The sequence below is a fragment of the Anneissia japonica genome, unplaced genomic scaffold, assembly GCF_011630105.1.
Source record: "Anneissia japonica isolate Jap-2015-1 unplaced genomic scaffold, ASM1163010v1 scaffold324_len738069_cov173, whole genome shotgun sequence".
NCBI classification, from domain to species: Eukaryota; Metazoa; Echinodermata; class Crinoidea; order Comatulida; family Comatulidae; genus Anneissia; species Anneissia japonica.
The window spans coordinates 203,957-230,702 of record NW_022692196.1 but is presented as its reverse complement, the minus strand read 5'-3'; the positions used below and the strand labels follow the sequence as shown (position 1 = coordinate 230,702).

The 26,746-nt window shown below is 34.5% G+C and overlaps 1 protein-coding gene across 2 annotated transcripts; it reads left to right on the top strand.

The window, feature by feature from the left end:
• Positions 1–54: 54 nt before the first annotated feature.
• LOC117100176 lies at positions 55–26,566 on the top strand. 2 transcript variants are annotated; one of them, XM_033239759.1, is made up of 16 exons: positions 55–201; positions 2,932–2,978; positions 4,535–4,620; positions 5,319–5,407; positions 5,941–6,155; positions 7,430–7,609; positions 8,057–11,049; positions 12,178–12,336; positions 12,601–12,759; positions 13,177–13,269; positions 16,493–16,615; positions 16,995–17,183; positions 18,435–18,563; positions 19,472–19,585; positions 21,466–21,618; positions 25,048–26,566. In XM_033239759.1, exons 1-16 carry the CDS (start codon positions 184–186, stop codon positions 25,128–25,130), a joined length of 4,830 nt encoding a protein of 1,609 aa, XP_033095650.1. In that variant the 5' UTR covers positions 55–183; the 3' UTR covers positions 25,131–26,566. The 2 variants fall into 2 exon arrangements, with proteins under 2 accessions (XP_033095650.1, XP_033095651.1); XM_033239760.1 differs by lacking the exon at positions 12,601–12,759.
• The last annotated feature ends 180 nt before the right edge of the window (positions 26,567–26,746 follow it).

The following is a 26,746-nucleotide window of genomic DNA, read 5'->3' as shown; positions in this document are numbered from 1 at the left end:
TAAATCTTTTTTTTTATAATACGATTACTTGTTTGAGAGGATATTTGACAAAACCTATGATAATATTATTTGGCAAATGACCTAAGGTCAAAAACAAAAATGGCGGCTTTTCAAATGTAGCTGGTGTAAACAGAACCAAGATTTCTTGTTATTTCTGATTGAAGAACTACTAACAAACACAAGATGCCAATCAATTATAAGGTTCTAGTATAGTTTCATACTCTTATTAAATAACTGATAAATTAATATATCAGTTTGTGGTTTCCTAGGCCCTCAAGCTAACAAGAGGCGTTACGCCTGGCCCTAGCTAGGCTGCATAAGGAGTAGGATAGACCCCTAGCTAGGCTAGGCCTCTAGGCCTGCTGCCTAAGTAAGCCACTAAAGTGCATTAGCGACTATATAGGCTAGGCCGGCGTAGCCGCTTTGTCTACCCTAGAGCCTAGACTAATTTTTCTATTTTTATTATAGTCTAGAGATAGGTATGTGACAAAAAATTTCAAATTCAAGCAATTCCTTTGCAGCTGGTATCATTTGAAAGAGTATTCTATTAATTATAGAATTAAATTGATACCAAGATCATTGTCATCCGTCAAATATCAGCAAAGTTACAGAATTTAAGAGATTATTAATTATGCCTAATTTTGGTCCTTCAAATTTAAACAATGGAGAAGCAAGTATGTCTGTGACCTTGTTCTTGAAAACCGTACAAAAAATGCTATAACTTTTTTGTTTCTATACATTTCTCAATAAAATAAAAAGCATTTGGAAGCACACAAAATGGACAAAAGAAGAATTATAAAACTCATTAAAATTTAATAATTTATTAATTAAATAACAATTTAATTAATTAATTAATTACAAATAATTAATTATAATATGTCATAATAGTCTTTAAACATTGTTACATGCCTCAATGAATAAGACATTTGAAAGCACACAAGGAGAACAAAAGCAGTGGCATATGTAGGGGTGTTCTGACCCTTACCCTGACCCTCACTCCCACCTCTGACCACACCCGACCCCACCCAACCCCTTTCCTACCGTCCGTTGAAAATAATTTTTTTTCTCTTTTTTATGGTCCCAATTGATAGTGGGAAAAAAACGTAGGCTAACAAAATACGTTTGTTAATACACGATTACTAAAGTAGAGAGTTGTTGATTAACAACTTATTGTCTAGACAATGGACATGCTTGCTACATTAGATAAGACAAAAGATATCAATTAACGTCTCTGTGGTAACGTTAACTTGCAAGGCCTAGGCGTAGTATTGTTGCTTTTTATTGAGCAACACACCATCGAATCGACGTGAAATCAATGCACATGGGGAAACCCCGAAATGGGTCGCAAGAACCACAGAGGTTTGTTGTTTGTAAATAGGTGTTAAATTATGATTAGGCCTACTGTCACCGACCACCACTCCAAAATTCTGGTGAGAACCCTGATGTATGTATATTTCTTCCAAATAATACATAAATTTAAAGCATTAAACCACCACATTAACTGCTTATAGTTACAAGTAGCATTTTATATTTTATTTTCTCCTCTGTCTGGATGTTTTTGGTAAAACTATTTGTAAATAGAAAAACAAAATTTTATTTAATTTTTTTTCCGCTCCATGACTATCTTTAAAAAGAAGTTCTACGTAAAAACCTGTGATGGCAATGCTGTCTAACTGAATCTGAATTCACCTCATTGGAAAAAACATTGTCAAAAAAAAAAACAGGTTGTAGCATTTTACAACTTGTTAATAGTGATGTTTTAAATTGGATCTTTGCAATGATTAATCATGATGGTAATCACTTTTTTGTTTATATTATTTAATTAATGACCAAGTTCAATCCCAAGTACAAATTCTCTGAGCTTCACTCATATTTACCAACTGCCTCGCATCGTGCGGGACTGTCCCGCATTTCAAAATGATTTTAGATGAAACACACATTTTGCAGAAACACATGCCCGATCAGAAGTTTGCCACGCATTTATCATATCTATACGTGATAACAAATTATCACAAAATTAGGGGAAAATGTATTAAAAAATAAAAGAAATTGGTTTTTGTAAAAATATGAAAAAGGTCATGCAGTAGCTTAAGTCATTAAAGAGCTTTCGTTATCTCATTCGAGAATCAATTCAACGAGAACATTTCTCTTCCCTGACCAAAGCAACGCAGCCTTACCACACACTTAGTAGAATCTAAGTGGTCGCGTGTGCTCTTGCATGTTCATTGTCACAATTTGCCATTGAATATGTGAATGGAACCCGAACTGGGGGGAAAAGGTGAAAAAAAAAGTGTGGTTTAAACGCTAAGTTTTTTGTAAAATATGGTTTTGTGTCTCAGAAAAATCAGTTGTACAAAGAGTCTGGTCCTTCAGAGCCTGGCTTTAAACTTAACTAAACAATTTTTTTTTAAACCATTAAGTACTGTAGACCTACTCATATCTTGCCAATGTTTTAGATTTTTATATATGCGCAATATGTTGATTATTTTATATTTGAATTGTAGACAACAAGACTGTAGACACTGTTCTACGTTAAAGATGTATTATCCCACGAAAATTACAAAATATAATAAGAAATAATTTTGAAATTAACAGCAGTAACAATACAAATTATTAATTTGAGAATAGAAATTATGGAATTTAAAAAATACTTTTAAACTTGATGATCATAATACAATAATAAGATATTTCCATTGACTGGAAGGTTTTTTTTTTTCTATAATTTTCACTGTACTGTACAATTATGGGTAAAGATTTTTTTAAATTCACTGATTTCTATGTTCAAGTTGATATGTGTATGTTACAGCACTTAAAAATGTGTAAGTTAATTTAAAAAAGGATTTTTATGATGATTTTTTTTTTTTGGGTATTTTGTATTGGACAATCACATCTTGAATAATTTGTGTGTATTTACCCTTTTTGTATTTTCAGGACAATCAAAGATTTGTTATTCCACTTTTAAATGAAGGGCCTGGAAGGTATGTATTTTTATATATTATATATAATGGGGATCTTAACAATAACAAGCTACTAGTGTATGTTTTATAAATGGCTCTGGCAAAACCAGCTGTTTGTCAGAAATTATTAAAAAGTGGGTTTTTGTGTTTTCAGATTCTGCATAAATTCTTCTTTAAAACAGTGTTTATTTGATGGAAATTCATTGAGTATTACTATTTAATAGTGAAGTTATAAATATTTAGCTCGTTATAGATATCAGCCATGAAGTTTTGATAAAATACTGTAGCTTCCAAAGATTCCAAATTCAATAGTTTATTATTATGATTTGTATTTTTAAAATAATTTTAATATACTTTTCAGTTAGATTTAGTGATTGCTATTTTGCAGAAATGCTTTCCAATTATACCTTCTTTTATAAAATGCAAAAAATCAATAATATTCAAAATTCTGATTGATGAATATTTTGGGTGTTGTACGTGTACGAAATCAGAAATTATTACAAACAGCTGGTTTTTTACTGGAGCCTGTCACATTTAAGTCTTATGCGGCTTACTATAGACCATTTTCAGAAACTTTGAAATGAAAACTTTCGATAACCTGGCAACTATCACTGGGGGACTTCCTACGCAATTCGCGCTACTTAGTTACCAGTGTTCGCTCTATTTGACACTAGCTAGCTGCTCAGACTAGGCCTACTGATTGTAGGTGGCAGTATGTAACTGATTGTCATTAAAACCGAACAGTTGCATGCGCTATCGTCGCATTGCGTTCCACACAGAATCTGCTCTGCCGACGACGGTCTGGCGCAATGAGTGCCTGATGTTAGAGGAAAAAGAACGGTTTTTGACTGGATTTGAACCTAGGAACTTGAGATTGAAAGAAATGTTAAGAATTGACCAATAAAAGAAAATAATATCTTTTCCTACCTCTCACTCATAATGGACCCTTCTGGCGTGTCAATCAAAAACTTAACAACTAACCAATGAGAACCGGGCCAGGAATATGTGTGTGTCCTACATACACACGTGTTGTACCACAGACGCACGTACAGTACAATATGTGTGTGTGCTTTTACACTTTTGTTTTGTGGGACAACAACAATACCCAAGGTATGGGGTTTATCGGAAGGTCCATTGTTTTTAGGTTGCTTTATGGCTATGTTTTCACACGGCAGCTAACGGTTAGCAGGATCCGGATCCTGCTAACCGTTAGCTGCCGTGCGTCCGTACGAGAAAATCCCAATCCGGATACCAAGAATATGATGATCGAATCACTGGCCAATAAGAAACTGGAAATTGTAAACGCGTACGTGTGATTGGTTGATGATAGAAACGCGCTCACTTGCTAACCGATAGCGCTTGCTAACCATTAGCGGTATCCGGATACCACTAACAGTTAGCGTTAACGGATCGGGCGTTCTCACACAGGTGCTAACGGTTAGCGCTAACGGTTAGCTCCGGATCCGGATACTAGGGCTCTCGTGAGAACCAGGCTATAGTCTTCTTCCAGTAGCTGTAGTTACAAAATATATTTTTGTTTATTAATATCACATTTTATGCACATGTATGCTTTACAGGAGAACTGGATGGGAGCTTAAGAAAGAGGCTAGAAAAGACAGTGATGGATTTGAGATTTTTGATGACTATTGGTCTGATTCATCAGGTACAGCACATGTCTATTCCTTCCAACATTTAAATGGTGTAGTCGTGAAAAAGCTATTAGTTGATATTATTATACAAATGATGTTTATGAGTGCAATGGGAAGAATATTTTCTTACAACACGACTAAAATAGATACTTGTCATTTGATTTTTTATTAAAAAAAAGTTAATTTCCTTAGAATAGAGCAGTCCATCTTACAACCAGTGAAACATTGTATTATTATTATTGCCTATTTAAGCATTTTGCCTTTATGTTGTATTTTATTCATATTGTACAAACTTGCTTCTCCTTCGGGAGGTTTATGGAAATAATTAAATGAAATGAAATTAGGTGGAGGCGTGTAATGGGACAAAACGAATGGAACCAAAAATGGACGGATGGAACTAAATTTTAATGATATGACACATAATATGAAATCCACCAATCAATGACAAAGATCTATTTAGGAAAGTATAATACATACTCCAAGTATTGAAATACACGCCATCGTGTTGGGATTCAATATTTCGACATTAATTATGTCATCATCAGATCTATTTAGGTATACTTGAAATAATGAGCAGCAGATAAAGTTGAATGGGATACCAAGGCTATACAGATAGGGACAGTTTAGTGTACCACCAGTTCAGCTGACTGAGCCAATCTACTCTAATTTCAAATATAGAACTATATATTTAGGGAAACGGTTTTCTTTTTAGATCAAAGTTCAATCTCTGCAGATTCAACAGTCAGATCAATCATATCAACCAAAAGGAAGACAATCTCAACTCCTAGTAATAAAAGAAAGGTAACACTCAGCCATTTCATATTGTTATTTTTGCTGCTGCCATATTTGTGTGTGGTATGATATCTTCATGCCCTTATATGGGTGTAATATGACATCATTATGCCCATATATAATTATGAACACACTACACAAATTTGATAGTATAATACATACTCCAAGTATCGAAATGCACACCATTGTGTCGGGATTTAATATTTTGACATTAATTATGTCGTCATCAGGAAAAACACAAATTTGTCATATAGAACTTTATTGATTCAGAAACCAGAGTTAATTGATTAAATGGTTTCTTTGTTTATTTGTGGCATCATACACATGTCTTAAGGCCAACTCAGACAGCGTTGCACGACACAGCTCGATGGGATTTGTTGTCTCTCCAGGTCTGCGTGAGTTAAATGCAAATGCAATGGTTTGCGTTGATGGCAGTTGCGTCGTAGAATATTAAAATGTTGATTAATTAATTTTGAATCTAAACTATTTTAGTTAAATCATTCGACGGAATAATTTATTCAGTGATTTAATTTTTTCTGCAGAGTTTACTGTTGAAGCCAATGTCCTCATTTTCGTCTGGTGGTTTAAGTACGAAATCCAGTAATGCTGATAACAGCGCTATTACCACCAAAGAAAATACTGCGCAACATGCGTCACCAGATGCTGTACGAGAGGGCGACCCTAATGGTAGTTTGTCAATCATAGATACAAGCAAAGCTCCAAATAGTGCATTGCAGAGTTTTAAAACGAAAAAGAGGTAAGATAAAAGCAAAGGTGGGCAAAGTGCAGCCCAAGGACTACATGCAACCCGATGACAATGTTGCAGCCCGAGAAAATAAATGAAAAATCCTATTGTACAGTCCGTTTAACTGTTTTTGCTTGAAGGATTTCTATACTGTCATTATAATTCCAAACATGTTATCTTCACTTTTGAAAGGTATCCACACTCATTCATCCCAGGGTTTTTTTTTGTTTTGTTTTTTTTGTTTTTTTTATTGATTAAAGCCTCCGGAGGAATAAATGTTTTAATGTGTTGTAGAACTGATTTTTCTAAGACACAAAAAGCATTTTTTGATGAAGAAAATCAGAAGTAGTTAATGAGATACAGAAATTTGAATATTTAAAAACCAGAGAAAAGGGGGGTTTACCCATGCTTTTCCCTACCTTTCTCCCCCAGCTTTTAAATATTCAAAAATCTGTATCTCATTAAACACACTTTCAAGTTTTTCCTCAAATATGCTGTTTGTGAAAGTGGGTCCACCCTGATATTGTCCAGCACTGTTTGAAAATCCTGGCTATGGCATTGAGTGAACCACAGACATTCCATCATTGGCAATCAAATTTCTTGAATATTGAAATACTATTTAAGTTTGATATTCTGACATTCTTTTAATTTTTATGTGCAACTGATATCTAAAGTCAATTTAATGTTTTTATAGTCTTGATTTGAATTAATAATTGTATTTTTTGTAAATAGTATTGATGAAATAATAATTTTATAATAAAGTGTAATTGAATTTTTATGTCTTTTAAATTAAATGTATTATTTTTCAAAATCTACAGTAATTTGATGTTTTGTCCATTTCTGTGACCTTTTGCATGTTGTTCTTTTTTTATATATTTAACTTTTGTTAATACCATTGCAATTTAGCTTTGCCTCAAAGATGTATTTTTATGTGAATAAACTGTTTATCTATTTTTTGTTTGACCAAAGACAATTTTTGCAGCCAAAGTGTTATTTAATCTCATTGTAATATTGAGATTAAATAGCACTTTGTGTTCGTTCATACTTACGATTTATGAGATAAAAAGCACCGTATCCAAATATGTGCCCCGAATCAGGATTTGTTGAAAAGACCTGAAAATCCAACAAGCCATTTAACTTAGCGATAAAACAGTGCCTGCAGGCATCCATTGCACAATAAGGGCTACTAGGAAACATGCATAGGATTATTGCTAAAAAAATTAAGTATTACTACAGCCTTTGATCTCGTTGTAATATTCAAATTTTTCTTACTTTTCAAATATCAGATTGACATTTTCAACAGAAGAACATTTAAAACAAGCTCGCAATGAAGCAAATGAGTGTGTTGAGGTTGAACCAGTAATTACAAATGTGGGAGCCAGGCACCAACATGACGTAGACCATAATTCAGGAGAAGAATTGAACAACACATTGGTGGCTGATGAAGCAAATGAGCCTAAAGACAGGTATTTCATAAATTTTATCCTTGTTTCTGAGCAGACAGTATTACCTATCTATGCTTTAAAACAGCCATTTTCATACTTCCTTCCTGGGATCCTACTAAAGCGATTGGCTCCAGGGTTTTTATTTTATTTTCAATAACTGTTTTTGTATCAAATATTTTATATTTTATTTTATTATTTTGTCGGTGTATGTTATAAATTTTGTTAATTGTAGGCTATTGTTTATTGATTTTAACTCATTGATCATTTAATGTATTTATTTGATTTTAATAAATCTTGTTAAATGATTTTTTTTCATTTTCTTAATAGTGTTCCTGTCAGCTTACACTGATAGCTTAATTGTTAGGGTCAATGTGGTTCAAATACAAAAAATTAATTTTCATTTAAAACTTGTCCCAGTCATTTACAAATTATCGAGTTTATACCAGCTTTGCTTTTTCTTATTTCTAGTATGGCAAATGGAGTTGGGGCATCAGCAGATAAAGATAATGGGCAAGTTGAAATCAATAAATTTCAAACTTCACCACAGGCTGAGAAAATTATTAGTGACAGGGGTCGGAGGAGCGTGGCTTTCAGGTCACATACAGTATCTGGTGACGTTCTTGAAACTGGAAATTCTGATGTTGGTACTGGTCCGGAGTATAGCAGTTTTGTTTCATTCAAGCACAAGTCAATAGTAAAGAGCACAGAGATAAACTTTGAAAATGATAATATTGATTTAGATACAGACAATGATGATGATGGTTTTGATATTGTTGAAGTTGACACTTCTGTGTATACTCAAAGCTATGGAAATAGCAGGAAAAGTCTGGCGAATAGTACAAAAAATAGTAAATCAGAAAGTGATTGTGATGGTCACAATGACAAAGAACCTCTCAGCACTAGACGAGGGACCAGAAAGAACGTTACAGAGGCCAGCCAGCTGGTAAATGAACCTGTTAATAAGACATCGAAGGCTGCAAAAAGTACTAAGAATAGAAGTAGGACACAGAAGGGAAATACATCCTCACCAGCAAGCCAAATGTGGGGTATTGGTGATAAGGATGATGATGAAGAGAAAGAGGAGGAGGAATTGACTACCAGCCAACCCAAACAATCCTCAAGCTACAGAAACAAAGGAAAAATAGTCACAGAAAATATAGATCACGAAATTGGATCTGGCATCAGTGATGGAATTAACAGAGACGGTAAAGCAGTTTTAAGTGCAAAGAAAACGGGAAGAACACGGAAAAAACAGGTTCCTTTACAAGAAAAGGCTAAATCAGAAATAAGGAAGAAACCAGGCAAGAAAACATTTGATGAAGGAAAAGAGAGTTTATTGGAAAGTAATGACTTGGAAAACAACAGTCGTGATTCTTTAGTTGTTGATATCCTGTCATTGGATGATGATGATGATGATGACGTGGTGGACAACGACACTGGTGTGTATACTAACAGCCATAAAATCAGGAAATCTGGAAGGCTGGCAGAGAGTAGAAGGAAGAGTAAGCTGACATCGGGAAGCGAGAGTGGTGGCATATCTGATGGTGAGAAAGTCACAGTCAGCACTAAGAACAAAAGAAGAGTGGCAAGAGCAAACAAGACTCAGGCTAGCAAGCTGGTGAGTGAATCTGAAACAGACACAGCAAAAAATGAAAAGAACACCGGAAAGAGTAAAAATGGGACACAGAAGGAAAATGTATACTCACCAGGAAGGCGAAAATCAAATGAGGATGATGATAAGGAAGAGGAGGAGGAGTTAAGTACCAACCAGCCAAAACAATCTGAAGGCTACAGAGACAAAGGAAAAACAGTTGATGAAATTCGATCTGATATAGATGATGGGAATGACAGATATGGTAAAACTTTAAGTGTAAAGAGAACGGGAAGAACGCGAAAAAAAAAAGAGCCTTTACAAAAAATGGCTAAATCAGAAAAAAGAAAGAAATCCGGCAAGAAAACATCTGACGAGGAAACAAGGTATTTAATGAAGGATGATGACTTGAAAAGCAATGATTACGATGATTTAGTAGTCAATTCTGTGCCATCAGATGATGATGTTGTGGACATTGACATTGGTGTGTATACTAACAGCCATAAAAACAGCAAAAAATCCGGAAGTCTGGCAAAGAGTACAAGGAAGAGTAACTTGACATCAGGAAGTGAGAGTGGTAGCATATCTGATGGTGAAAAAGTTACAAAGAACACTAAGAACAGAGGAAAAGGGACCAGAAAAAATAAGACCCAAGCTAACCAGCTGGTCAGTGAGACAGGAAAGACTACAAGGACCACTGCTAAGAGTACAAATAAGACACAGAAAGATAATGCGTCCCGACAGGCAAGGAGAAAATGGTACGATATTGAAGATGATGTGGAGGTTGAGGAGGAGGTGTTACAAGAGAAAGAGGTAAATAACAACCATCCAAAAAAAAGGAACAGAAACAAAAAAAAAACAGACACAAGGATTATGGATGGCATTGGTGATAGTGTTGAAGAGGTGGTTGGGGATGAGGAGAACTTAGAGGAATTAATTACCAAACAACTAATGAGAAGTTCAGGCCACAAAAACCATACGAAAATGGTCACTGGAAATATGGATGATAAAGTTAATGACAAAGAGGTTGAAACATTATTGAGTGTAAAGAGGACAGGAAGGACCAGGAAAAAACAGGAACCTTTGCAAGAAAAGGCTAAACCAAATTTGAGGAAGAAATCTGGCAAGAAAGCATCTGATGAAGATACAGAGAATTTGTTAGAAGATAATGACGATCATGATGCCTTAGTAGTTGATACTATGCTATTGATGTCTTCATCAAAAGGAGGCCCAAGGCAGAAATCCAAATCAAAGCAGTTACAGGAGACTAGTACTGGTGACATTGAGCATGATATTGAGCTAAAAGTTACAGATGATGGTTTCACTGAAACATCAATACACAGACGCAGCACTGCTAAGTCCTTAAATAATAGTATACGCGATGCAATCACTGAACCTGCAACAAAGGGCGGTCGGAAAAAGAGGAGCAAGTCGCTGTATAATCCAGAAAATAGTATTTTTGAGAGGCAGGAAAACGATGATGGTACAGTAAAGAGTGCAACAATGATAACAGGGTCTGAAAATAAAATACAAGTGAAAAAAAAGAATCGTCAGCGGAAGTCAACTGTGAGGTTTAGTCTGGATGAGGAGTTACATTCTACCAGTCCTAGGAGATCAGTCGCTAGTAAAACCTTCAGTGCATCCTCGCAGGCAACATCAACTGATGATTATGATGATGATGATGACTTTCCACTGCAGATCACCAAATCATCTGGGTTGCACCAGACTGAATGTGCAGATGATCTGGATAGAGCCTTAGAAAATGATGCCATGCCATCAACTAAGAAACAACCTGTCAAGCGTAAGAAGAACGCTGAAATCTTCGAAACAGGTGCCGAAGAAGATGGTAATGAAGAAAACTCGCCAACAGGTAAATTTACATATTCTTATGTGTCATGCGGACATTTTTGTCTTTATTCCTTTTGTTTCCTCTGTTTGTAAAGCAGGGCACCCACTGTATTGTACACGGTCATGCAACCGTCGGCTGATGAATCCAATTCCACTCCCTGTGAGCTTTAGACGACGTTCTGTTTGCCATTGGCAGTCTGAAAGGACCGTCATTGAAAACAATTTGTTGCGTGTGTGCGTTCTTCATGGAATCGCATCTGCTGACGACTGTATGCGCAGTGTGTGCCCGGCTAAATTTATCTTTTTTTTGTATATTCGCAACCTTTGGCGAATTTGTAAGTACCTACGTTCCACTACTGGAGAACTTCCTGCATTCATTTCTTCTAAGTTGAATGATTGGAACTCTTTGTTTATTGGTTTTATACACAGAACTATCTTTAACTGGTACTGGTATTGGGTATTTATGTTGCGCCTTTCCCTTGCGGTTGCTTTAAGGGATTTTTTTTTTTCTTTTTATGGAATCTAACTTTTTGTAACCCATTTCCTTAAATGGAGTGAAGCTGTAGCTTTGCAGTTAAGATTCTTAACTCCAATCCAGTGTCCCGGGGTACAATTCTTGTCAAAACCATGATCTTTTGCACTACAGTTAAACTTGCCTAGGTCGACTGTGCCTAAATCGAATAATTCCTAAAGTCGATCTTATTTTACATGCCAGATTGTTGTGTTTTCTATTAATTAACAAACTGTTAGTCGAATTTTATCTAAAGTCGAACAATATTTCAGTGGTATGTTGGATTCGACTTAGGCAAGTTCAACTGTACTAACTAAAGCTGAGGTGATCAAGCTTCACTTTTATCCAGTAAGTGATAAGGTTTTTTCCTGATTATCTACTACCTGGTGTTTAAGGTTTTTTTCTTGGTACTTCCGGTTTAAATAATGAGGCTTGCCATCCTTAAACCAGCGTACTGTTGCTGATTGTTAAACTGAGTTGTTAGCATTTAAGAATGTTACAGTATTGTATACTTTAGTACAGAGAAGCCGTAATACTTTTAATCGTAACTTTGTTGATAGAAAATCAATTCAATTCTCATTTTTTTGTCACCGATGCTAGTTTCTCAAGTCTTAAATAATCAATCATTAATTGTTACAGCAAAACATGTAAAAAAAGCACTTAAACAGAAGTCTCCTAGTCCAAATACACGGCAGAGAAATAGAGGTGGTGGAAAAGCCTCATCATCATCAACAGCTGTAAGTTCAGAGGAAGGAGAATTGATAAAGAAACCCAGAAGAGGAAATTCACAACGAAAAAGTAAGATGATCGTTCCTAATTATTTTTCTTGGTACTTCAGGTTTAAAATAATGAGGCTTGCCATCCTTAAACCAGCCTATTGTTGCTGATTGTTAAACTGAGTAGTTAGCATTTAAGAATGTTGCAGTACTGTATACTTTATTACAGAGAAGCCGTAATACTTTAATCGTAACTTTGTCGATGGAAAATCAATTCAATTTTTATTTTTTTGCCACCAATGCTGGTTTTGGCAAATCTCAAATGATCAATCATTAATTGTTACAGCAAAACATGTAAGAAAAACACTTAAACAGAAGTCTCCTAGTCCAAATACACGGCAGAAAAATAGAGGTGGTGGAAAAGCCTCATCATCATCAACAGCTGTAAGTTCAGAGGAAGGAGAATTGATAAAGGAACCCAGAAGTGGAAATTCACAACGAAAAAGTAAGATGATCGTTCTTCATTATTTTTCCAAGATTCACATAAAGCGCACATGTCCTATTATGGAATAACTGCTAAAGGCGCTTTTTTCCCCTGGTCATTGTATACAGAATCAATCATACACAACATGTAACCTCTCTTATTTCTGAGTATTCCAAGTCTATGGGTGTAATCTGAACTACTACTTCATTCCCAATCATTCACCATAAAAGTGTCTTGTCCAAAGATGCAGGCAGTGTGACAAGCATCGGTCTGCCTGACCTCCCGATTGAAAGCCCAGTGCTTTACATGCTGCACCAAACACTTCTTGTTTTTTTTCCTATCGTTAACCTGGCAAATCTGATGTATACTTATTGCCTCCTATAATTGGCGATTCGAAAATCAGTTGTGTTCACAATGAAGAGTTTTTTTTTTTTACAGGAAACTTTGACCAAACCGATCTATTGACTCATTCTCAATTTGGCGTAGACGATGTGTCAAGGAGTTTTACCCCGGCAAGAGTGCCCTCTGACAGTAAGATCATTGGTTTTTTTTTATCACAAGTTATTACTGAAAAAGCAAGCTTTGACAACCAAAGATGTGTTCTGTGTTGATTTTTTTTAGCCTTCAGTTTTTGAATAATTGTGAAATACACATGGAATTTAATCCACCAGTCAACCAATGTGCATGTTGTGACTGAAGCTCTTTGTCATCACTATTAAGGTTTCTTTGGTACAAAAAATCTGTTGTATGCCCATATATACTCATGATGTGCCTATATATGGTCATGATGTGATGTCATCATGACCATATTTAGGCATGTCACATGTTTTTGTCAAATCAAATTTGATAGTCTTGGCAGGGCTTAATAAAAAGATAAAGTAAGTATCATTTTTCCTGACAAAAAACGCCATCGGAATATACGCAGTTTACTGAACAGAAACCAGAACAATATTTTCATTTTTTGAAGCATTTTCCTATAAAAGTTATTGCCATATGCAGTGTGTTGAACAGAAAAAAAGGAGAATCATTTTTCAAGCAGGTTTTTTGAAATTGTTTTTCTAATTAAATAATTAATTTTTGGAAATTATAAACAGCCTTCATGATTTTCTTTCTTTACTTTATTCAATTTCTCTACCTCTACTTATGAAAAAAAAATACAACATTGACATGGTAGGACAGAGCGGAACCAGCACAGACATGAAAGTTCATAAATCGCTGGTCCTGGAACAGGTACAAGTACGAAAACAGTAATTATCAGCTTGAGAGAAATAAGATGTATAACAATGAGTAGGACGTGAAAGAAAGAGTATCAATATCAAAATTAATTCCCCTCTCCCTCATCGTTTAAAAAAAGAGTCAGACCACTAGCATTCTATTGACCTTAAGGCAGATTTTTAAAATGCAAGGTTTGAATGATAATGTATCTGTAAAAGTAATTCCAAGTTCAAGTTGTGTGTTATGAATATTATAATTGAAAGGAAGTTTCATTGATTGTCTGGAGCCGTGTATTTGCATGGATTTACATTTTTTAAGGTTAAATTCAAATTTCCAAGTCTTCGTCCAGTTGGACAATGCCAGGAGATCATTGTTTAAGATTATACAATCGTTAATGGTTTTAATTGCCCTGTACTGTACATATTTGGTATCATCTGCATAAAGGGCTAACGTAGCATCAGGTGAGACAAATTTGTGTAGGTCATTTATGTAGAAAAAGTGTAGTGTTAACTAGAGATCCCTGCAGCACACCAGACAACATGGGTAGCCATGAAGAAGATTCTCCCACTACCACTACCCTCTGGAGACGGATGCCGAAATAATTGTGCAGCCACACGAGAGAAGATTCCCTTGTATGCCGAATTGGCTGATTTTATGGAGAAGAAGTGGGTGTGGGACTTTCTGAAGTCCAGGTAAATCACAACTGTAGATGGAGATCTGTTGGGAATTAGTGTTTAAATTATTTGCCATATCGTGATAAATTTAAAGTAGTTGAGTGGTACATGACCTTTTTTGTCTGAAGCCGCACTGAAGATGATAAAGGTGCTGTTGAACATGGGTGTTGATGGCGTCTACTACAAAATGTTCAAGTATTTTAGGATGAGAAAAATATTGCCAGAGGTCTGGAAAACTTCAAAAGTAATCTTTACAAGGTCAGGATACTGAAGATCGGACCTCTGAAGACATGTGAAACGGCATTTGTCTATCCTCTCTTATCTGAATATATTACAGGTCTTTGACAATTCTGCATCCGTAAATGAGCTGTCAAGCCATGTTTCAGTGATTCCGATTATGTCATAAGAATGTGTTCAAGCTTCAAATTTCTGACCCAAGCTCACAAAAGGGCTGTAAACTCGCACCGCACTGTATTGAGAAACAAGCCTCCATAGCCAGACTAGCCTGTAGAATGTGAATTTTGTGTTTTTGTGTAATAAATAAAGTATAACATTTAATCTTACTATTCCTGAAGTTTGAGTTTAAAAATTCCAACTGTAAGAGGTAAAACTTAGCCATTTTCAGATGGGAGCTAAGTGAAAAATGAATAGAAACCTGCCGAAAATAAAAGCCTTTTTCTCAAAACTTGATTTAAGAAAGTTGATAAGATGACAATTATTCAAACTGTCATAACTTTGCCTGCAGACACCCGATTGAGTTCATTTAACTGTCATTTTAAAGTAAATGATATGGTCTATATCATTATAGCAAAAACTCGTTTTGGCCTGAGGATGAGTTTACAGCCTGTTTTTGAGCTTGGGTCACATTTGAGAAGATGGTCCCTCATACGTATACTTCTTGCATTTTGTACAATAAGGGTTAGAGGTTTATTGTTAGAGGCCGACAATGTAGTTGAAGTGGAAACTCCAACTGGACCAGGATTTGGATGCATATCACCTGCAAGTACTAGTCCAATGCTGGCATGAAAGCTTGCAAAGTGATTACTGTAATATCTTATCCGTGAGCCAGCACATGTACTGCTTAATAATTCCTAGTTTATTAAAATCGAGAGGGATACAAATGGTGTATGTGTGTAACTTACGGATGACTGTGAAGGCCTGTGTAAATGTTGATCATTCAGGCTTTAGCAGGCTGTATTATATGTCCAACATACAGGTGTAGCAAGCAGTAGCTAGGCTCAATAACAAATAACAATTTGCCCGTGCATTTTGAGCTCTCCTGCCTCAGATGACAAAGCAGCTTTGTATTGGTCAGGGGAAAAACTTGAGCTTGAAAATATTGTAAAATCGTTGAAATTTATTTCCGATGAGCAATGGTTTACAGTGCAATTTGTAGAGATTTCATCATCATTAGTATTATTATTGTTAAGACGATTGAAGCATCTCAATCGAAACGTCGAGACTTTCTCAACTACAACAGTTCTTTTCAGAACTACTTACGTGGTGTACCGCAAGCTTCCACATATATATTATTTCTTCGCCATGCAAACCTTTAAGCAATACATTATTATTGTTAATATTATTATTATTATTATTAATATTATTATTATTATAATAATACCACTACAACAACTAGAGAAAATATTCCACATATTTTCATAAATAATATCTGGAAAATATGTTATTAAATTTCAATTCATCTTTATTAAAATATTTTCCCAGTTATATAATTAGTTACTTTTGATATCTTTATTTAAATAAAACATTAAAATTAGTTACAGTAAGTAATACTATAATACCTTGTCTTAGTTTTTAGTTTCTTTTGCTTTAAGAATATGTACTATATATTCAATTGTTTTATAAAGGTACACCAATCAAATCCATTTTGAAAAGTGGGGGACAAAGAAAAACTGGTGACAGTAATGTAGAAAACAATGCTAATTTGACAATGAAGTTTTTTGAGGTGCCGAGGAAAAAAGCATACATCAGTAAGTTTTGTTTGTTATTATGTCTTTGTTTGAAGTATCTCAACCAAAATCCTTCACTCTTACTGTAACTGGCGAATTCAGGACCAAAATTTGGATGATGTTGATTACAGTTTATTTGCAAAATGCATTTCAGTTTGAGTTTTTTGTCAATTTTAGAACATACAAATTGTCAACTTACATAGTATAGAAGCTATTGAATTTTTTATATTGGATAATGATAAAAATATTTAAAACACTTTTAGTGACTGTAAAACCTGTAAGATCATTTTTTGAACTATAATTATTGACATCCTTACAAATGGATATATTCCATTGTTCTTTACATTGGAATGGTATTGTTATAATTTTTTTTTTTTTATTTATTTTTTTTTTTCTGTAGTTGATCCTCCTGAAATGATTGAAGATGGCGTACGCCGAACCAAAAGACATCGCGTGAAACCTTTGGAATACTGGAGGAATGAGAGGCCGATCTATGAGAGACGTAAATCGGGTGGTTTTTCTCTGTCGGGTATTCAATCGCCTACAATACCAACACCATCTCCACCCTCTGTTAAACCAAGAAGAAAACGTATGTTATCATTCGTATATTGTTATAAATTTTATGTGAACTTATGATCTTCGTTGTTAGCCTTTGTCATCATCATTAGCCATTGTCATCGTCATTTGCCATTGTCATCGTCATTTTCATGTTATTGGATATTGTTACCATCATCATTTCCCATTCTCTTTATTGTCATTAATTTTTTTCCTTGTTATCGATATCATCATATCATCACCCATTGTCATAATCTTGAACCGTTTTCATCATAATTTTGTTGTATTGTCATTAATACCATTGTGATCATCACTTATTGCATCATAATCACCTATTGCTATTAATACACATTGTTACCTACTGTCATCACTCATTGTCATTATTTCTGTTTTCATCATGATCACCCATTGTCATTTCCATTATCCATTGCCATCGCCAATTGTCATTTTTATCTATTGTAATTACCCACAGTCACAAACTTTATCGATTGAGATCATCGTCATCACCACCCAATGCCATCATGGACGTCAACATTTAATCACCCATTGTCATTATCATGATTGCCCATTTTCATCACTATGACTTTTATTTGCACTGAATTTTCCTATTCCTGACTGATCCATTATCGATATTGCCTCTGATTTTTTGCGTCTTGTGTGCAAAAAAAATCAAAGCTGGGGTGTTTTATTACAGTACAACACGATGGAATATTTCGTTGCTAGGAACTCACACAGTGAACCTAACAAATCTTGCTCTACGGCGTTTCTAGACCATCTTAGAAAGGCATAATGATTATGAGATAACAAGGTGATTGCCTATAAAAGAACTGAAGAAAATAAGGCAACGCTGAAATAATTCATAATAATGTTTACAATACATTTTAATCTATTAAACAAATGTCTACCAGGAGGTAAGGCCTACTTAATAGCCACTATTAAACTTCATCAACCCCCCCCCCCCCCCATTAACCACTGCATTGCTTCAGGCAATTTTTTTTACTAAATGATGGTTCCTTCGGCTTCTATGTCAAATAGTGTACGAAATCACTTGACTATTAGTAATCCACAGTATAGTATATAGTATCTTCATAATGTTGTATAATTTAATTATTCTTATCTGACTGATGTCACTTCATAAACTTAATTCGTTCCTACCAGGTATATATTTATTGTTAATAATATTGATTTAATTTATTTGATATAATAAAGTCATAAAACAATAATAATCAGTGTTATAATTATTTTGTGTATAATATGACTATCAAGTGATTTTTGTTTTTGATAGGCAAAGTGATCCCCAAAACGCCTCACAATCTCTCAGTTCATACTGATCTCTCTGATGTGGAGTTGGAAGAAAAAGTAAACCCCACAGTAACAGTTATAAATCCAAGCAATGACGAGGAGGTTGAAATTGGTAATATTTAATTTTTTTTTGCAGTTTTGAGACAGTCGGTTTCAAGTTTGAGAAAATCATTGTCTGCTGCCCTCATAAGTTTAATTAATGAATTAGAGATATTCTGATGATGATTCTGATTAGAGATATCCATTTTATAATAGAGATATTATATTTGTACAATAATATAAGTGGTGCCCAGTGGCAGACTAAGTGTGGGGAGGGGAGGCCTAGCCTGTCCAGGCTCCCCGAAATTTTTCAAGATTATTAAAAGATGGAGAAAGAAAGATTTTTATATTCAAATTTTCGGTGCCATTTTCATAAAATTTCTTACCACCATGGCTGTAGGCTGAGGTGTTCTAACATTCCCATCTATGAATTTTTTTCCCTCAACCCATGCCCCTCTATTTAGAATTTCTGGATCTGGCACTCGTAAAAAATACTATACTAATACAGAAGTAGATTAAAGATGGTATTATGATGATAATGACAATGACGGTGGCGGTGACTGTGCATAATAATAATAATAATAATATTTTTAATGATGATGGTAAAAATAACTATAGTATTGTTAGAAGCGGTTTGGCACAGCGAAAGCGAGTTGGTTCCCAACCTCGACGTCTGGGTTTCAATCACTCGCTGTACATTTCACTTGTGTCCGTAAGCAAGGCATTTCACCTGCATTGCTTCTCACCATCCAATAGTATAAATGGATACCTGGTGGGGTTTGCCTGCTCATACACTGTTTACCAGCAGCAACACTTGTGCACCCAAAGACCAGGGAAAAGAAGCACTTTGTATCTGCAAAGAAAAGGCGACGCTATAAATGATGTAAATAATATTAGTAATAATAATATGTCAGCACATAATCCTATGGTTTTATTACTTTACTAATAGATTATATTTCTAAATTGTATCGGCTAATATAGATGCCATAGTGACAGGGGAAATGAATCAGTTCTATGGTCCAAACGGTAAGCCGTCAAAAAAGACTGACAACATTTCAATATGCAAGAGTTTATATCAGAAGTCGTTTTCTGCAGGTCAGTAAAATAATGTTCTTTAATGCCTGCTCGGGCTATCGAGTTTTATTTGACAAAAACATGTGGCATGCCTAATATAGTCATGATGACATCACGTCATTACCATATATAAGCACATCATTTCTATATATGGACATACAGCAGTTTTTTATCAAAAGAGAATTTGATAAAAATTCTAATAAAAGTATCCTAAAGCTCTGTCCATATGATGTGCCCATATATGGACAGGATGATGTCAAATTATTAACAAATATGGGCATATCATTGTTCTCCCAATTGAAGCATTTTTACTAGTAAAATTGTCCATGAAAATTCAGCTATGCGCTCTTATTGAGGTGTCACGTTTGAGTGGGGATTAATGACTTGAAAAAACAATAACACATACAGTCAAAGCCTAGGCAATAGGCATTTATTGAAAGAAGGCCAGCCTAGACTTCCTATGCCTAATAAGTGGTTTTTTTTTTAATTTATTTTACAAGCAAAAACTTTTTACTGGTTAACCTGTTATTTTTACCAGTAAAATTGACAGCTATAACGGCCTCGGCCTTAGTAAAATAAAAAAATAAAATTTGATAGTGTGGATAGCTTTCAGCTATTTTTTGTGGAAACATCTATCAGTATATGTTTATATTAAAATGCAGTATCAGTAATTAAAGTGAAGGTTCCCACCTATGAGGATTTATATCGCAACTCATGATCTCTCCCAAATTGTGAACTGATCTCTACACATTATGTACTGATCTCTCCACATTGTAAACATACCTCTCAACAAAGCTGTTCTCTCCACATTGTGAACTGATCCCCCACATTTTGAACTTATCTCTCCACATTGTGATATTTATCTCTCCACATTGTGAATATATCTCTACACATTGTAAACTGATCTCTCCACATTTTGAACTTATCTCTCCACATTGTGATATATATCTTTCCACATGTGAATGTAACTCTCCACATTGCTGTGAACTTATGTTTCCACATTGTTAACTGATCTCTCCACATTTTGAACTTATCTCACCACAATGTGATATTTATCTCGCCATATGTGAATGTATCTCTCCACATTGTAAACTGATCTCTCCACATTTTGAACTTATCTCTCCACATTGTAATATTTATCTTTCCACATGTGAATGTATCTCTCCACATTGCTGTGAACTTATGTCTCCACATTGTTAACTGATGTCTCCACATTTTGAACTTATCTCCCCACATTGTAATATTTATCTTTCCACATGTGAATGTATCTCTCCACATTGCTGTGGCCTTATGTTTCAAAATTGTTAACTGATCTCTCCTCATTTTGAACTTATCTCTCCACATTGTGATATTTATCTCTCCATATGTGAATGTATCTCTCCACATTGTAAACTGATCTCTCTACATTTTGAACTTATCCCTCCACATTGTGATTATCTCTCCACATTGTGATATTTATCTTTCCACATTGTGAATGCATCTCTCCACATTGTGTAGTATGGAAGAATGTGATGATCTATAAGCTAATGCTCTGTCCACTCCAGGGAACAATATAACTGTTCCCTGTTCCACACTATCAAATTGTGTTAATACAATTTTGTGTGAAATGCCCATATGTGGACATCGTCATATTACACCAAAGTTAATATGGGCATATCACATTTATTTGTCGCATAAAATTTTACAATATGGGAAGAGCTTAATGCTTTGTCCATACAATCAATTTTCATGTGACAAGTTTCAGTGTTTTGCCTATATATTGACATGATGATGTCATCACATACATAAAGGGGCAAAATGCATGATTAATAGTCTTCAATATTATTACTAATTTAACTTCTAAATCCCTTTTATATTAGCTATATTATACCTCATTCTATATTTTTTACTTGTCTTTTAAGGAGAATTAATAATTCGTCCATTACAAGAGAAAGGCCTTCAGTTTGTACGTAATGATACAGTTGTGTTTCGGGTGTTGCGTGGCAAGGTCGCTGTTCAGATTCATGAGACTGTATCGGTTCTGGAATCAGGTGCCATGTTCTTCATCCCAAAAGGTAGAAAGTCATTTTTATTATTTTGATTTTATCATCATTAATTATCATCACACATTGTTTTTCTCAGTGCGAGATAATTGAGCATGAACAAAAACACCATCTTTTATTCGCAGTATTTCAACAACACCATGTTCTCATTTCCCTGATGTCAGAATTTACTTAAATATTATACAAACACATATGGAATGAAATACTGTAGGTGTAAAATTGTATTAATAGTTGTTTACATTTAATGATCTTTATTTATGAAATCATTGTGTAGTACAGAGAGGGTAAAACCTGGCGCACAACATGTGCACAGTATGCGCTAGGCCAAATATTTAAAAAAAAAAAAAAAAAAATTTTTTTTTTTTTTTTTTTTTTTTTTTTTTTTTGTACAATCCTTAAAAAGTCCTTGATTTTTTTTTTTGTCAAAAATGTGTGCAAAACATGAAGCGCTATATGGAGCCAAAATGTCTGTGCTTTAACAAGGGCTAAAGTGTATTGAAGCACCATTTTTACTTACAGTATATCCTTGATGTATTATGATGATACTTGAGCTGTGATTGTTCAGTATTTTACTAAACGTTTGTACTTACAGTATGTCCTTGATGTATTATGATAACACTTGAGTTGTAATTGTTCAGTACTGTACTAAAGCCTTTTCAATCTTTTAATCAGTTTTATAGAGTTTCATTTAGACCTAGGCTAGTACTATGGCTAAAAACAGACAGTTTCTGAGTCTTAGGGAGTGGAGTTGGTTTTGGTTGTGAGAAAAAGTCCTGTTGTGACAGGAATTGAACCCAGGACCCTAGGATCAGAAGGCAAGCATCTCAACCACTGAGCTATTTAACCCCACTCAACTCCAGATAAAATCCTTAAGCTGTCTGATCCCTATCAAGAAATTAAACAATTTTATCACAGCAATTTAAATTGGACCGATATTTTTCTTTTATAATAAAATGATGCTCACATACTATAGCAGTGCTGGTTATAGCCGATACCCGCCCAGAGTTCGGTTCGTACAACCATGTCTTCAAAATGGGTTGTCCAGTGTTACCCTTCTGGACCTGTCTCTTATACACATCTAGATGTGTATAAGAGACAAGTGCTGCTCTCAAATAAGCGCCACGGCACGCAATCGAGAATATATATTACCGTGTGTGTAATGAAACACTTTAAGAAACAGGGTTTTCAATACAATATATAGTGTTAAAATGAATAAATAACACAGTGAAGACAAGCATTTCTTTATAAACATTTATTTATGATGATAGGACCTATAATAGGCCTACCGAACTACGTGAATACGTGAAATAGGCAACATAGGAATGGGCGTGGAAAGCGCAAAGCCAATATTTTTTATAAGCACCGCTCTCGAATAAGCGCTGGACTGATGCTTCCAAAAATGTTATAGCGCCACAGCACTTATTCAAGCATTTACAGTAATGTCTTCCAAGTCTAAATTACAACGAAAATATATTTGTGATGATCATTAAACTGCTGAGACGCACATAATATTGTTCTGTACATCACACCTGTCTCTTATACACATCTAATGCAGTATCAGTATTTAAAGTGAAGGTTCCCACCTGTGAGGATTTATATCGCTATCATAGTGTGCGCCACATCTTGGCAGGTTTGAGACGCTACTTGCTCAGGGATCAGCTGGTAGAACCAAGTCTTTTTGTGATAAAGCCTTTAAATCAAAGATCCAGTGTACCAGTTAAGTCTTGAAATGGTGGGGGGGTGGCTGATGGGGGTCGCGAAAGTGAAGTTGGGAGGGGGACTCGATCAGTTGATGGGCGCTAATTCGTAAAATATGGGTGATTTTTAACTACTTGACCGTGATTTTTGGGGAGTGACTGGGGAACGCGAGTAATTTTTTTTGGGGGGGTAGAGGGGCGTGCAATGCTTTGATTTTATTTTGTCTTGTTTTTTTTTTTCTAGATTTGATTAATTAATAATATATGATTATGGATAATAATTTAATTCTGTATATGTATTTTATTTTCCATTTCTGATGTTTCCAAATGTAATGTTGCTTAAATGTTAAATCTTTATTGTTGTTGTTGTTTAATGTCTTGTGCTATGCTTAGTTAATGTTTAAAATTTTAAACAGGAATATTTGTAAATGTCATGTAATTCAGCCGTGGCTGTGATTTCCCTGTTCCACACTATCAAATTGTGTTAATACAATTTTGTGTGAAATGCCCATATGTGGACATCGTCATATTACACCAAAGTTAATATGGGCATATCACATTTATTTGTCACATAAAATTTTACACTATGGGAAGGGCTTAATGCTTTGTCCATACAATCAGTTTTCACGTGACAAGTTTTAGTGTTTTGCCTATATATTGACATGATGATGTCATCACACACATAAAGGGGCAAAATGCATGATTAATAGTCTTCAATATTATTGCTAATTGAACTTCTAAATCCCTTTTATGTTATCTATGTTATACCTCATTCTATATTTTTTACTTGTCTTTTAAGGAGAATTAATAATTCGTCCATTACAAGAGAAAGGCCTTCAGTTTGTACGTAATGATACAGTTGTGTTTCGGGTGTTGCGTGGCAAGGTTGCTGTTCAGATTCATGAGACTGTATCGGTTCTGGAATCAGGTGCCATGTTCTTCATCCCAAAAGGTAGAAAGTCATTTTTATTATTTTGATGTTATCATTATTAATTATCATCACATTGTTTTTCTCAGCGTAAGATAATTGAGCATGAACAAAAACACCATCTTTTATTCGCAGTATTTCAATAAAACCGTGTTCTCATTTCCCTGATGTCAGAATTTACTTAAATATTATACAAACACATATGGAATGAAATACTGTAGGTGTAAAATTTTATTAATAGTTGTTTACATTTAATGATCTTTATTTATGAAATCATTGTGTAGTACAGCGAGGGTAAAACCTGGCGCGCAACATGTGCACAGTATGCGCTAAGCCAAATATTTAAAAAAAAAAAAAAAAAAAAAAAAAATTTTTTTTTTGTACAATCCTTAAAAAGTCCTTGATTTTTTTTTTGTCAAAAATGTGTGCAAAACATGAAGCGCTATATGGAGCCAAAATGTCTGTGCTTTAACAAGGGCTAAAGTGTATTGAAGCACCATTTTTACTTACAGTATATCCTTGATTGTTCAGTATTTTACTAAATGTTTGTACTTACAGTATGTCCTTGATGTATTATGATAACACTTGAGTTGTGATTGTTCAGTACTGTACTAAAGACTTTTCAATCTTTTAGTCAGTTTTATAGAGTTACATTTAGACCTAGGCTAGTACTATGTCTAAAAACAGACAGGTACACTCTATTAAAAAGGCTTCTTCTATGAATAGAATTACCTAATGCAAGCAGAAACTCCTGTAGACTCAGTACCATTTCGATTTAGACAAGATTACTCAGGAATCATTTTATTTCTCTTTTAGGAAATGTATACAACATCAAGAATCTCCGAAAAGATGAGGCCAAGTTGGTTTTCATTCAAGTGAAAGGCTCTATTAAACCATGAAAATGTCAACTCATCGTTTAGTAGCAACGAATTGGAATCGGTAAATTAAATCATATGACACCTATGCATCATACACTGTCACATTTTTTCAGAAAATGTTTGAACAGACATTGATAGTGTATTCTTCTTTCAGACATATCTGATCAAATTGTTACTATTGTACATGGAGTTAGTTTAAACCAGGAATACATTATCAGATGTAGTCAGACGTATTAGTTTCAGACGTATTTGAACCACCAAGTCGTGTATCTTTCCAAGTATACTGAAAGCCAGAAAATGTCTGATCAAACATTGTTTACTGGTACTGATGCACAAACCCTTAGTCTGATCGTGCATGCCCTGCCTTAAGATATAGACATATTTTTTGTGATAGATTTTGGTATTTCCTTAATATGAATATGATGATGTCATGTCACATCCATATATGAAGAAATCAAAGGTATTTGTCAGATAAAACTTATTGGTGTCAACAGATATGTCAATCTTAAATGAAAATGTTAATACAGTAATTTGTCTATGTACATTAATTTGTACATTAAAATTAACTTGACTTGTTTGCTATATCGTATTTAGATTGGACATTATCCAATGATTCAACCTTATTTTATAAAGAATTTTATATAATTGTATTTTTTTACAATTCATGCTTCAAAGCTGTAAACTCTTTGTTTAGTTAATAACATTAACAAAAGTTATAGTTAATTTACTGAAATTGTATATTCACATTACCGTAAATGCTCCAATAAGCGCCGCTCTGTGGAAGCAAACGCAAACGTTCGGGTTTAAAGGGTTATGGAATGCTCCCTCTGAACTGTTTTTTTTTTTTCTGATGCGTATAATTGTTTTGTTTTTCTTTCCATTCGTTCATGTTCTGTGGAGTGTCTGATTTCTTTTACCCTTTTGATGTATTCTTCTGTTATTCTGAATAGTTTTGCTTTGTAAATTTTTTCAATGTAATATTTTTTTGAGCTCGAAATAAAAACAAACAAACTTGAATAAGCGCCACACCAAGCTTAATTTTTCGTTAAAGTGCTGCTCTCAAATAAGCGCCACGGCACGCAATCGAGAATATATATTACCGTGTGTGTAATGAAACACTTTAAGAAACAGGGTTTTCAATACAATATATAGTGTTAAAATGAATAAATAACACAGTGAAGACAAGCATTTCTTTATAAACATTTATTTATGATGATAGGACCTATAATAGGCCTACCGAACTACGTGAATACGTGAAATAGGCAACATAGGAATGGGCGTGGAAAGCGCAAAGCCAATATTTTTTATAAGCACCGCTCTCGAATAAGCGCTGGACTGATGCTTCCAAGAATGTTATAGCGCCACAGCACTTATTCAAGCATTTACAGTAATGTCTTCCAAGTCTAAATTACAACGAAAATATATTTTTGATGATCATTAAACTGCTGAGACGCACATAATATTGTTCTTGTACATCACACATGGACGAATTACACCCCATGGTTAATTTTCATGTGGCTCGAAAACTGAAATTAAGTCCCTGCCTATCATCTTTGACTAGAAAACCCATTTTTGGCTCTACACCTATCATTTGTAAAAAGTAATACTGTATTAGAACTGAGAAACCAGTAAAAAGC